At 40.6% G+C, this 13,989-nt stretch overlaps 1 protein-coding gene across 7 annotated transcripts in view; it reads right to left on the bottom strand.

The window, feature by feature from the left end:
* Nucleotides 1-13,989, bottom strand: part of ahcyl2b (adenosylhomocysteinase like 2b) — a 60,921-nt gene that overhangs the window by 18,456 nt on the left and 28,476 nt on the right. For 4 of the 7 annotated variants that reach the window (XM_055653334.1, XM_055653335.1, XM_055653333.1 and 1 more), the window contains exons 3-5: nucleotides 5,478-5,621; nucleotides 3,855-3,955; nucleotides 1,304-1,406 (exon numbers count right to left, since the gene is read on the bottom strand). In XM_055653334.1, coding sequence (XP_055509309.1) covers nucleotides 1,304-1,406; nucleotides 3,855-3,955; nucleotides 5,478-5,621 — 348 coding nt within the window. Of the gene's footprint in view, nucleotides 1-1,303; nucleotides 1,407-3,854; nucleotides 3,956-5,477; nucleotides 5,622-12,476; nucleotides 12,507-13,989 lie in introns of all 7 variants that reach the window. The other 3 variants (XM_055653331.1, XM_055653329.1, XM_055653330.1) reach the window with 1 other exon arrangement.

Raw genomic sequence — 13,989 nt, 5'->3', positions numbered from 1 at the left:
CTGCCTGATCCCAGATATCCTTCCGCAGTTTGTTCAGTAAGAGTGATGTATGTATCGACATCAGAACAATGAAATGCTTACGTGCAGCAACATAACAGGCCTATAAACTGTATTCATAGATAAACAAAAAATATTAAAACCCCCAACAGCACTAGCACAAGATCTCAAGTTCTTAGTGCAACCAGAAGAATTCAATATTCGTAGATTACCGTATTTCCAGGCAATGAAGACGCACCTGCGTCGAAGATGCACCCCCATTTTGAGTTGCTAAATTTTGAAAAAAGGCTGGCAGGACATAGAATTTCTCATGCTCAAAACCCCCCCCAAAAAAAAACAAAGAAAGTAACAATTCAATTTGCCCAAGGCTTCCAGATCTCCATTCTGAATGACTGAATGTGTGGGGGGTGGAGGGTGACAGCAGGTGGAGAGATGGTGGGAAAAACGGGAGTACACTGGGACAAGTTGAATCAGTTGTGATCTTATTGAATGACAATACTAGTTCAAGAGACCAATTGGGGGAGAGAGTTCCTTTCACAGCATGTGGGGAGTCTGGCCCGGGTCAGAATGGGCAGGAGCGTTAAGAAGGAGGGGGTCAGGGATCATGCCAGCAATTCACTCACTCACCCTGCCGCGGTGCTCTGGGCGCAGAGCCACTGCATTGTGGCCGGGGAAGGTCAGCAAGCGGTGGAAAACAGGACAGCGGGCGGTGGAGCTTATTCCTGTGTCAGCACGATCGCGCTCCCGTCAGCAGTCGGAATTTAAGGAACGGCATCCGCTCACAGCCACCGGAGCTACTTCCCTCACCTGCCACAATGCAGTGGCTCCTCGCTCGGCACACCACCTAAAGATCCCTTAGATGTTGGGATGCTCAGTGCCTGTGATGGACCTGCAAGATGCCCATCCCAAGATCACCGTGTTCCTTCAACGTTGCTGCACGGAAATCTCACAATTCGCTACCCAACCACCATCCCACAGACTGCACTGAATCAAGGCATTTTCATCTTTGAGAACAATTAATGATAAGCAACAAATGAGAAAAGTCAAAAATATCCTTCAGTGCAAAATATTGGTAAGAATGAGACTGGGTCAAGTCTAACTGACAGCAGGTTAATTGCTTTGGCCGTACAAAAAATATGACCACGGTACATGACTTCTAAAATGTACCAAGAACATACAATCTTAGATTCTTCAGGACTTTCAACTTATTTTAAAAATGTTTCATGGAAAAATACAACAATAGAGAAATAAAGGATGTTTGCAGATAGAGTAAAAGGGGAGAGACAATGAATACTACCGGCCTTACCATTCTCAGCCAGCGCAGCAGCCACTTCATTCTGGGTGGAATAAATGTTACAGGCAGCCCACCTGCACTGAGCCCCAAGGGCAGCAAGTGTTTCCATCAGCACCTGCAACAACAGAAAATAACAGAAGGCCAAAAGAAGAGAGATCACACTGGAATCTTCCGTTTTAATGTTGATATTACTGCCTTCCTTGAAATAAATTCAACTACAGTCTGCTTTTACCCTACCCACAATTTATATATTTATTATCCTAGGATTGTTAGAAAATAGTAATTGTATATATTTTACTTAAATCATGGTTGTTTTAAAATATATGTATATGTATATGTATATGTATATATATATATATGTCCATGCAAACAATGAATAGTGTATTTTAATCATTTAAGATTACAAAAGATCTTTCGACGCATGAAATTAATTTTTTGAATTTTCCAGGTAAAATTATCAGTTGAGTTCCTTTATTAAAGAGATTGCCACAACATTTTAATTCTATTCCAGCAGGCATCAATAGATAAGTACAATTGAACACCCAGATTAATCTTAATTGGTTGCCAGAACTGTTTGGCAATGACCTCCGAGGCCATAGAATTAGTATGGATCAGCTTTCAACGGCCCATTGAAATGTATCACTCAACCTTACCTCGAGCACCCATCACCAAATGTGAAGAAAAACCATCCTGCATGAATAATCAGGTGAAGAACGTAAGAGAAGGGTCACGCAGCTGGTGGAGTTTAAGAACATAAAAAGTGGGTGCTGGAGATAAGTCGAGGACACACCACTGAGAGCAAAGAGGGATCCAGCGCGGGGGGTCGTCAAGAACAATGAGGGACCTAGCACGCGGGCGGTGTCGAGAACAAAGAGGGTCCCGGCTTCAGGGGGGCCGCCGAGAGAACAAAAAGAGACTATTGTGGATTACTTCGTAACTTTGTCATTGCCCCCCCCCCCCCCCCCCCCCGTGGCGACTCTTGTTTAGTTTGCAAAACAAAGAATTTCACTAACATGTCACATGGAGGGAATGGAGGGTTATGGTATGAGTGCAGGCAGGTGGGACTAAGGGAAAAAAAGTTGTGTCGGGGCACGGACTTGTAGGGCCGAGATGGCCTGTTTCCGTGCAGTAATTGTTATATGGTTATATGTGATAATAAAGTATCAAATCAATGTATTGTTGAACCGAACCATACAATGGTCACGTTTTGCACTCTGCTGCAGTGGTGAGATTGTGCAAATATCCCCAACTCAAATACAATCATAGAGTAAAAATTCTACTCCTGCTGGAAGTAAAGGGAAGCGTGGATATTGACAATGCAAGGCAGTTTCTAGCAGCTCAAAAGTGCCATCTGCAGGAGTGAGAATGATGTAGCACTTTCCTCCAACTGCAATAAAGTTAGAAATTATCTATGAAACGGTTGCAATTGCAATACATTATACCACTGACAGATCTACACAGAGAATGGAGCTGTTAAGCGTGAATGCAAAAAATATGAAACCAAATTACTGGGAGGTCCTCACACCTAGCCACATTTCTCAATTTTTCTGGTGTACATGCCCAAATGGCTGTATAAGAATCTAAAAGGATTAATGCAGCAAAAGCTAACATGAAAAAAAGCTAAGAGTAAAATTCAATTTAGAAAGAGCTAGGAAATAATAATTTATGGTCCCATGGCGAAGAGCACCAGTATAGAGAAATAAATCTTTTATCTGTGTCTACATCTCTGGATCAGGCATGGTACACTGTAGATCTTTGGAAAGAAGTCTTTAATTCATTTTTTTTTCTAATTTTATTTTTTAGGTAATAAGAGAAAAGAGAAAAAAAAAAGAAAATTAAAAAAAAAAAATAGAATAAACTGCCAATAATACAATTTAGGAGATAAGTCCGTAGGTTAGTAAAACTATTAATCTAATCCTGGATTCAAGTTTCAGTCAGGCTCCCACGCCGAACCAATCTACCCCTTCAAATAATCTATAAATGGAGACCATATTCTAGTAAATCATTCTGCTTTGTCAATTCAATTAAGACAAATCTAATTTTTTCCAAATGTAAGGTCTCTGTACTGACATCTCCATAATGAATCATTTCATTTTTCATTTTGAATTGTGGGGTTTGCTGGGTTTTTTCAAAATGTTTATATTAATTTTTTCCCACATATTATAATCAAGGAAATATATTTGGTTTGTTGTAAGTTTTAGGTATTGTTCTGATATTCCCAATATTATTAATTTAGGGCCAGGATCCAATTGGATATTAACAACTTCGGAAATAATTTAAAAAATATCCATCCAGAAATTTTTAATTTTTATGCAATTTACAAAAATATGGGTTAAATTAGCAAGAAGTCTTTAATTCTAACCAAAAAGAGTGCATTAAACTACATGAACAAGGTTTTTTTAATTTCTGTGCCAATGTTTATTTCACATGGTACTCCATGGAAAGAATTTTCATTCTTATGAAGACGGACAAAGTTGAAACTGGAGTTCTGGACAGTGAATGAACATACTCACCATGTGGTCTCCTGATTTTAATAAGCACAGTTCTAAAGTTGGACACTTACCGCAGTCTGGGCTGTGATGTGGGTGCAGCCGACTATCTTCGCTCCAGCCAATGGTTTTTCTCCCTGGGCTCGTTTTCGTAGAGCCATAAGTGCTGGCATTTCTGCACCAAAATAAGAGGAAGCGCAGAATCAGCGATGATCTTTATTGTTGATAATGGTTCGTATGGTTGATAATGAAAAAACATTGGAACTCCAATTTTATTTCATTTTAGCCACCAGTTGACAATAGAAAACAAGATTGAGAAACATGGTTACATTACAAGTGACGATAATATTTAGGCAAGATTAAATGCTGGGAATATTTGGATTGGAATACTCCACTGCACAAAACCAAACACGAGAGAGACCAATCGTTTAACATTAAGAAAGCCACCTCCATCTCTCCTTGGTTGCTACTGTACTTTTATTCAGCATGTTTCAGCTATGCCTACATTTATTTTTTAAGTTGGTGGTAGGGAGAAAATGATCAGAGGACTAAATGACCAAAAAACGTGTTTAATGCTCTGACCTCTTATCTCGATACTACCTACTTTCAGAATTGTCTAATATTCAGACAGGAAAAAAAAAGTAAATTCCCAAACTCGATTAGGGGCAAACAAATTCCTCTCATCATACACAGTCAAGCATAACCAGTCAAAGAGATCTCACTGTTTGTTCAAGAAGGAACTGCAGATGCTGGAAGATCGAAGGTACACAAAAATGCTGGAGAAACTCAGCGGGTGCAGCAGCATCTTCTGGAGCGAAGGAAATAGATGACGTTTCGGGCCGAAACCCTTCTTCAGACTGATCTCACTGATTGTGTGCTGGTTATCTGTTAATCCATTTATCTTCTACATGATGTAATCTCAGCCCCATTCAAATGCACACAGTCAGCAACCACTACACCAACTGGCCATACCGACAGTCACCACACACACCAGCAGACCATGTATCCAGAGGTTCACTACTCTCTGGGAAAAGAACCATTCAACATTCTTCTAATTGATCGCTACTTTTGCTCAATTGAAATGTCCTCTGGTCTGTTAAACTGGAACAATTTATTGACATTTCTTTTTTGGCAAGTAGTTGAGCTGATTGTATTGAAGAGCTATTCCAAATATCTTTCTCTTAAATTCGGTTTTGGTTAAAACTGGAACAAAGGGGAGTCAGAGGACCAATATAATTACTTTCTACTGATCATGTTGGTTGGTTTGTTGGCTTTCATGGTGAGGGCTCACTCTACTGGAACTGAAGGATAACATGCTGTAGGAAGGAACCGCAGAAGCTTGTTTACACCGAAGATAGACAAAATGCCGAAGTAACTCAGCAGGACAGGCAGCATGTCTCGACCCATAACATCACCCATTCCTTCTCTCCAGAGATGCTGCCTGTCCTGTTGAATTTCTCCAGCATTTTGGTGTCCATCTTCAATAACCTATGCTGACTGCTCCAACAAGAACAGTCTAATCTCTCTGCTTTTTAGGGTAATGTTTATTATGAGAATGGCATTTCAACAAAAACTTCAGCTAACCTACTCATTTGGTCAAAACCCCACAGATTTATTATATTTCAAGAAACTAGTGTAGAATTATGCAAATATATAAGTGCACACTAGTAACATGTTAAAAAGGTTCAACCTCGCACCTTGTTCTGCAATTTCAATCTCCCTGCGTCCGAAGTCTGCCTGCTTGATGTTCTTGATGCAGAAGTCACTGCAGCCCTTCGAATTTTTCTGTTGCTTATCACGAGGTGAAGTTTCATCATCAGAGCTATCTGTGTAAGATGCCGCTAAAGGACAACGAGAATAATGAACAGTTAACATAAGAGAAGTATCACTCTTCCAACTCCTGGCCTAATCAATGTTTCTTTTTCTCTTACTTATTATGACGCAGGATATCATTGGGCCCATACCAGTGCGTGGCAGAGAGAATCATATTTCCTCCCCTCCATGTATTACTCTGCCTCCTAAAACATTCCCCCTCATATGCCCTTCGACTCCTCTGCAATACTTCCTACTATTAATCTTTACAAAAGGGCAACTTTTTGTGCTCAATTAAACTACCGTCACATTAGGGATGTGGGGGTGAACTGGAATACACAGCAGAAACCCCTGAAATAGCAAAGAAAAGTTCCACACAGACATCACCCAAAGTTAGGATAGAACCCAGATCTGTGGAGCTATAAAGCAGCTACACTAACTGCTGTGTAACTAAGCCATATTAGGCTGGGAAAGAGGATAAATGGGTTATGAAATCTTTCACAACCTCATTAACATCACTGTTCAGATGACTAAAAACAATAAACAATTCTAAGGACACAGTGGACCTTTCAAATTGTAAGAGTAATTAGTTTTGATTAGGCACTTGTGCATGGACAGTGTGAATGGCTGAGAACCCACCATCATTGACCTTATTCAAGTGAACAAATGGGCTTCATTCATGTGAACAAATATGAACATAGGTCTTGGAGAGTATTGGCGGCACTTGAATCACAAAGGAGACAAGATGCAGGGTCCTAATCTTGATGCAGGGTCTCAGCCCAAAACAATCAGCACTTCGTTTGCCTCTACAGATGCTGTTCGACCTGCTGAACTTCAGCTGGTTATTCTTTGCTTTTGTTTCTAAAATATATTTTGGTGCATTTTTACCAAATTAAATGTGCATTTATCTACACAGGAGGCTTCATAATGAAACCAACTTATTAACTAACTTTATAAAATTCCTAATAGCATTTCAAATTTAATACAGTTGTTCATCTAGCAATACTTAACATTTATCCCATTTATTCCTCCGAGCATAAATGTTGCTTGAATTTTAAATGGCCAAAGGAACACAAACTCTTAGGTCAGACATCCTCATGTCATCTATCTGATGGCAGAGCAACATTGAGGGGAGAACAGGAGACACTGGAACATTCAACACATCAAGAGCATCAGTGGCGAGCACAGTAAAAGATTCAATTCAGCTCGAGGACCATTCATGAGAACGGGAAATGGAGGTCAGAAAACTGGTATTTTAAGTTGCAGAGAGCAAGGCTGGAGAGAACAGAGGGGGTGGTTATAAGTTGTTGTAACAATTGCTTTAAAAAAAACTAAATTTGAAGACAGAAAAAAATTAAAACAAATTGAAACAAAGATAAAGCCCACATCTGCAAAAGGAACAAAAAGTGAGCAGTTGCCCAAAACTGATAAAGTGAATATCAAGTCCTGAGACCGCACTATACACTATATAGGAGAGGTGATGCTCCTGGAACCTACGTTGAGCATTGCTGAAGCAATGTAGGTCGAAGAGCAGACAGAAATGGAATGGGACAAAAATCAAAGTTACAGTAATTGGAAGCTCAGTCACCCTTGTGCAATAAACAGAGGTGATCTGCAAAGTGATCATCGAAATTTCTTTCAACTTTTCCAACATAGGGGTCTCCACATGGTGAGTAACGAATCCATTAAACAGAGGAAGATCACAAGCACTTCATCAGACCCGCTTCTCTCCCCTCTGATGCCGATTGCCCTGATGAATACTCAGAGCATTTTCCATTTTTGCTTCAGATTTCCAGCACCTGCAGTTTTATGCTCCAGCTTGACGAGCAGTAGTTACACCTCAGACAATGTCATCTTTTTGAGGGAAACAAGAACTCCCAGGTATTAGTTCACAAAAAAAAATCACTTACCCAAGATGTAAATGAGGATTTCTTTTCCCTCCTCAATATTTTGAATTTTCTACCCCAGAGAGGTGTGAATGTGACATATGTTGATATATTTTGATATATTCAATGCTGAGAAAAGCAGGTTTTTAGACTACAGGGGAGTCAATAGTTATAGGAAAACAGCAGATACCTAGAATTGAGGCGAGGATCAGCTGTGATCTTATTGAATGACAGACAAATTGAGCGGCTACATGGCTATACCTGCTCTTGCATCTTATATGTTTAGCAATACTGCTCAGTTTTAATGGTAGGTCCCCTGAGAGGACATATTTATTCCCCCACTGGTTACATATAATTAGAAGCAGAGGTTTATGGCCAATACCTCATTTGCATTACATATAATGGTGAATTCTGGAATCTGCACTTAAATCTCCTCGGAACACTGTGAACTTCCTCTTGGCCTACCATATATAAACACTGGCTCAAACAAATCCTTAGAAAGTACCACCCAAAGTGAAGTTTCATAGGATCACATTACTTCAGAACAGAGACTTTCTTTGCGAATTTCACATTCAAGGATTGGAACTGTTCGTGTTGGCATATTGGTCTGGTGTTCTAATGTCTGGCGCTTATAGGTGAAACTAACTTCCCATATTTCCATTAGCAAATATGCTCCTTCACTGAGATGGCAGTATTGAAGAGCAAGATGTTTCCTGCAAGGCTCATCCTTTTCCATGCTTCAGTGAAGGAGCTAATGGTCATTTGAAGCTTGGCCTCTAAGGGTACGTGTATACACAAGGATTATCTGTAAATTGATGATTAAGTTGGAATGATCATAGTTTTGGAACAGCAATGCTCATTGCAGTAGCAGTGAAGGGTGATCACAGCAGGAAACTTGCAGATGGGGTTGAACATGGCAGAGAAGATCTATACTGGTATTTTGTACATAGTGTACATGCATTCCGCATTAAGCAAAATAGGAGAAAGCCTGCAATTTTGGGCACCATATTGGAGGAAGGATGAGCTGGTTCTGGAGAGGAGGTTTACAAGAATGATCCCAGGACAGCACTGGGCCTGTACTCACTGAGTTTAGAAGAATGGGGGGGGGGGGGGGGGGGGGGGGGGGGGGGGGGAGATTTCATTGAAACGTACCAAATAGTGAATAGCTTGGATAGAGTGGATGTGGAGAGGATGTTTCCACTAGTGGGAGAGTCCAGAACTAGGTCATAGCCTCAGAATTAAATGATGTTCCTTTAAGAAATGAGATGGAGACATTTCTTTAGTCAGAGGGTGGTGAATCTGTGGACATCTTTGCCACAGAAGGCTGTGGATGCTGTCAATTGATATTTTTAAGGAAGAGATAGATAGATTCTTGATTAGTATGGGTGTCAGCGGTTATTGGAAGAAGGCATGAGAATGGGGTTAGCAGGGAGATATAGATCAGCCATGATTGAATGGCAGAGTAGACTTGATGGGCTGAATGGCCTAATTCTGCTCCTATCACTTTTGACCTTATGACTGCAGATACCCTAAACACCCTTCCCCATTTCTATCATCAAATGGGACTAAAAGGGGATGAAAATTCATATTGCTGTAGATGATAGTGATGATGTTGGATTTGTCTTTGATTTGCTTCATATGAAATTGTGAATATTACTTCCAACGAGTCCAAACTGGACCTAGATGCATTTGTCAGTATAGGCATTTCTCGGCTAAACTGTTCATAGTATATCTCAGTGAACATTTTAGGATCTGCTGTCAATGACAAGCCCAGCAATCAGTCATAGGGTCAATTAACACGAAAACAGGCCCTTCGGCCCAATTTGTCAATGCCGACCAAGATACTAGTCCCATTGCTAGTCTTCAAGACATTACACTAGTCTCATTGCTAGTCTTCAATTGTCCTTTAGGTGGTCGTGAACCATATTTTTGAAATGCTGCAATTATGGTAAAGTTAGACCCACAATGTGACGAATAGGTAGCTCCAGGATTCGACAGCAATGAAAAAGGAAAGCCATGTACTTTAAGGTTTGGATGTGTGCAACTCTGACAGAACATGTGGGTGATGCTGTTCCCACATACATACTGCCCTTCTCATTCTTGGTGTTGGAGCTTGGGTCCGAAATGCTGCTGGAGTGACTTCAGTGAGTAACTGCAGTGCATTTTGTGCACGGTGTGCACTGCAGCCACTGGTTGCTAATGGATTGCCAATGAATGTTTAAGCTGGTGGATAGGATACCAATTAGAGGTCCATTTGTCCAAAGTGTTAAGCTTCTTGAGTGTTGTTGAAGTTGCACTTATTCAGGCAAGTGCAGTGTATGCCATCATATTCTTGATTGGCAGATTGTAGATAGCAGAAGGTTTCAAGTATCAATGTATCAGCCAATGGTCTGCTCTTGTTGCCAAGGTATTCATGTGGCTGTTGCAGTTAGGCATCATGTTAATAATGATCTCAATGTAATCGGTGGGGTATTTAGTAATAGTAATGCTATTGAATTTCAAAGGGTAGCTAGTTAGACTCTATCTAGTTGATAGCCCTTGTCTGGCATATTTGTGGCTCTTAATTTAATCGCAACATCAGTCCATGTCTGAATGTTTCTAGGGCTTGTGGCATTCATATGCAGAGCAGTTGCAAATGGAAGTGTGCATTACATTAACAAACAGTTTTGACCTTATGGAAATGAAGGAAAGTTTTCCAAAGTGTCTGATCATCAAATTTAAAAAATAAAAAATAAAACAAAAAATAAAAATTGTATTTGAACTATTTAAACAAAGTTTAAGTAATATTAAAAAAAATAAGATGATCATACATTCTTAGCTTCTTTTTATCAAACTAAGATCAGTGACTCCTGCCAGCTTCAGGATGTTAAGCTGAGGGACTAGTTACAAAGTGCTCAGATCCTGGATTCATCTTTGTGTCACCCAAAAGGAGGGAAAAAAAACACCAAGTCAGGAACAGAGCAAGTGTCCTAATGATATTGTGTAGTTTTTTTTTTGCTTTTCAATGACATACCATAAAAAGTGCTCACATTCACAATACACAGAATATCACACAATCACCCAGCCCATAGTTCTAATGATAGGTATATTGGCGGATCACCAAGCCAAAAACCCATAATAGGAATCGGCTCCAAGATTATACAGTGTTAATTTGTCCGACAGTGGTTGACTTGCCCGACGGCTCTCCAAAACCTTTGAGGGGAGAATGTGCAGACTGAGAATTGACTAACCAAAGCCTCTTGCCGGGAAAGGTACTGATAATGACAGCACCAGATTTCACTGGGAAATTCCTCTCCCGTGAAGTTGAACACTCATGGTCCAAGATTACCACATTAGACCGTGGTCCGAGGTGCTTTTTAGTTTCATTTCATGACCCAAATCACATATCTACCTGCATTGATCACATATTGTGTAAACATATTATAGAAATCATACCTTAAACTCGTCAAGAACAAAACCTGCACATATTTTTAAAATATGAGAAAAACCTCCAATTTTCCGAGTAGTAATTGTCCAATCAAAGCACGTTCGACATTGAATCGAACGTCAATTGACCAATCACGCGCTTTGTTTCATGCTAGCTAGGCAGCAAGAAAACTGGGATCATGGCTGACTCCTAATAACATCACAACAATAGCAAGGTTTAGAAGGAAGAAAGGTAATGCCAACCACATGCTGATAATTTTGTTTTACAATTGATTTAACTTTGTAAAGTTATGATGTTGCGAACTGTGAAATAAAAATGATAAGTAAAAATGTGGAGCTAGGGTTAGGGTCAGGGCTAGGCAATTTCCTCCCAGTGGAAGAGAGTTAGGATTAGGGCAACGGTCAGCAACCTACGGCCCACGGGTCAGATCCTGCCTGTAACCTGAAAACATCCAGCCCGCAGGCGGATTTGTTACCTGAGGACTTCCCGTGACGGTGCCGGCGGTATGGGGGTGCTGAAGGCGGCCCTGGGCCGAGCAGACCAGAAGAGGGGAAGTGAGGGAGTCAGTCAATCGGTCGGGCTGTTGGCCAGCGTGTGCTGCGAGGGGTCGGTCGGGCTGATGGCCGGCCGGTGTTGCAGCGTGCGAGCGGGCAGACTGATGGAGCCAGTGCAATGGGGCGGCCGAGAGGCGTGCAGGGCAGTGCTGCTCCCCACCATGTTGACATTTGGTGTAATCGTGGCATCAGGTAGGCTGCTGCTGATGATCCAGAAGGGCATGCTGGCTGAGGTGGACGCGCTGAGCGGCCACACGTATGGAGCCCGCAGCCGGTCCCAAAGCTTCTCCAGCTCCAGCCTTGAATCCAGGACCTCTGCGGCAATCCCGTATTCACAGTTCACATATACAACTATATATTATTGAGCATTAGAGGGCGCTGTTACTTTTTCTAATTAGCTTAATTGATTGGTGAGCAACATTTTGCACTGACAAGTTATGAATTCCTTATCAATTATGTTTTATCTAAATCTGTGCAAATTTCAAGTAGATACCAGACATGGGTCACAAAAGTTAAGATCTAGAGCCCCTTTTGGTACCTCAGCCCATGTCAAAAGATACCGAAAGGCTGTTGCAGCCCGATGTACCAAGGGCAAACGTGAGGGAAGGAAAAGGGAAAAACATCCAAGAAATTGGATTTTTTAAAGTTTGTGCTGATGCTGTTAGTGGACAGATAGAGTCAGGTCTATTTGTAATAGAGTCGTTATTTCGCTATGCTATAACAATTAGCCTGTATATGATAAAATGTACAGTGGACAAGGGCACTTCAAGTGATTTTTGGTAATCAGTAATGTCTAGTCACCTAACTCCTGAAAAGTAACACAAAATCAAATTCACTGCAACAGGGCACTAGCTCATGATGATTTATCTTCTCAACTGGTGAATGGTTTCCACTGTGTCCTCTGAGATGAGATGCAATTGCTGCAGATTAGAATGTGCTGGGACGAGTGATTGCTTTCTCATACCTGGCTATGAACAGCTTCATTTTTTTTCCAAACTATTTCTACCAACTGCTTACCATTATTTTGATTAGACATACCCATCAGTTCTGGAGAGGAAGAGAAAAAAAGAGAAGCTGGTTAGTGGCTAATTCCATCACTACAGAACGATGGTGAGATGCAGGCAGCAGGTGATTGCTTGGAGGTTAATGTAATTCAGTGCAAGCTCTGGTCTGTTTCCAGCAATAATTGCAGTCCATTAAGTCGTTAATCACTCTAAAAGTAAATGCATTAATAGTGTAGAAAGTAGTTATTTCCAGACATGCCTCTCAAAAGCAGAGATTAATAATACACAGAACTGATTTATTTGGATTAATCTGTTGCACAGGCAACATAGTGATGAACATTTCTTTGAATTTTGCATGTTATAAAATCAAATGTTTCATTTAGGGAATAAAACGAGAAAGATCGATCTGACAGCAGTTAAAAGAATCAATATAATTTGGGAATGATGCGTCTCAGATAGAAGTCATTCTGCATTGATGCAAATGCAATCCCTACCGGCTTGCTAAATGAATTCTTCAACATTTACATAGTATCTGTAACATGAAGCATCGTGAAGGACTGCACAGAAACTGAACTTGGTGGGGTGGGGGCTGGTGGGGTCAGGAGGCAATGGATGCGTAGTTTGGAACGCGACCAAATATTTGTTGAGAATGGTACACTGTCAGAAATATTTTTAAAAGATTAAAAAGTGCTTGGGTGGCAATGAAATAAAAAGAATAAGACCTGGCATAGATGGAACAGTGAAATCGATTTAGATTCGATAACTGAAAGTAATCCCGAATACATGGCCTCCATCCATCCCAGTTGAAAGTGGAAAAAGGTTAGGGCTGACTCCGTCTGATCTTTGACTCCCTGCCTTCTAAGTTAATTGCTGCTAGTCCTTCAGCATCCACCTAGCAATCTGTTAAGGCTTCAATGGTCATTGTCTGTTATCATTGAGTATAGAACCAAATTACATTTATGAACACTAGTGACACCTGTGAACATTTGATCCTATACTTCTTTCCAATTGTACTGTGTGTATTTAGTATTTAGTAACTCGAAAGAATAAACTAGATAAAGCTAATGACTGACAATATGCATTATTTATGTTGGTACTGTTCCTATATTTTTGGGGAAGCATGAATTGACCTATTTTCCAGCCATGCTCCGAGAAAACACACCAATTCCAAAACTGCCAAAAATCTACCATTTGGTACCCAGGAATAACAGTCCAGAAATGACTCCTCAGATTTTTTCTTCTTAGTGCCTTCTCTATAAAGAGGCCCTTGAAAGCTATTCATTTTCTCCCCAGCAAGTGGCTGATCAGAATTCAAAGCAATGGATGAGGTAACTGAACCTGCATTATATCATAATTTACTGATAATCAAATTCCACTGCCATTAATCTATTTTACCCAACTGAACACATACCAAAAGCTGCTCATTTCTGAAATCAAACAAATAACCACTAGGTCGAGATCAGCACTCCTAACTGCTGGTGCCAAGCCTCCGTATTACTGCTACTATTGATCGATTGGCATGTTAA

The sequence above is a fragment of the Leucoraja erinacea genome, chromosome 22 (assembly GCF_028641065.1).
Source record: "Leucoraja erinacea ecotype New England chromosome 22, Leri_hhj_1, whole genome shotgun sequence".
Lineage (NCBI taxonomy): Eukaryota > Metazoa > Chordata > Chondrichthyes > Rajiformes > Rajidae > Leucoraja > Leucoraja erinaceus.
Note: the sequence above shows the minus strand (reverse complement) of the source record. Positions and strands in the feature narration are given on the sequence as shown.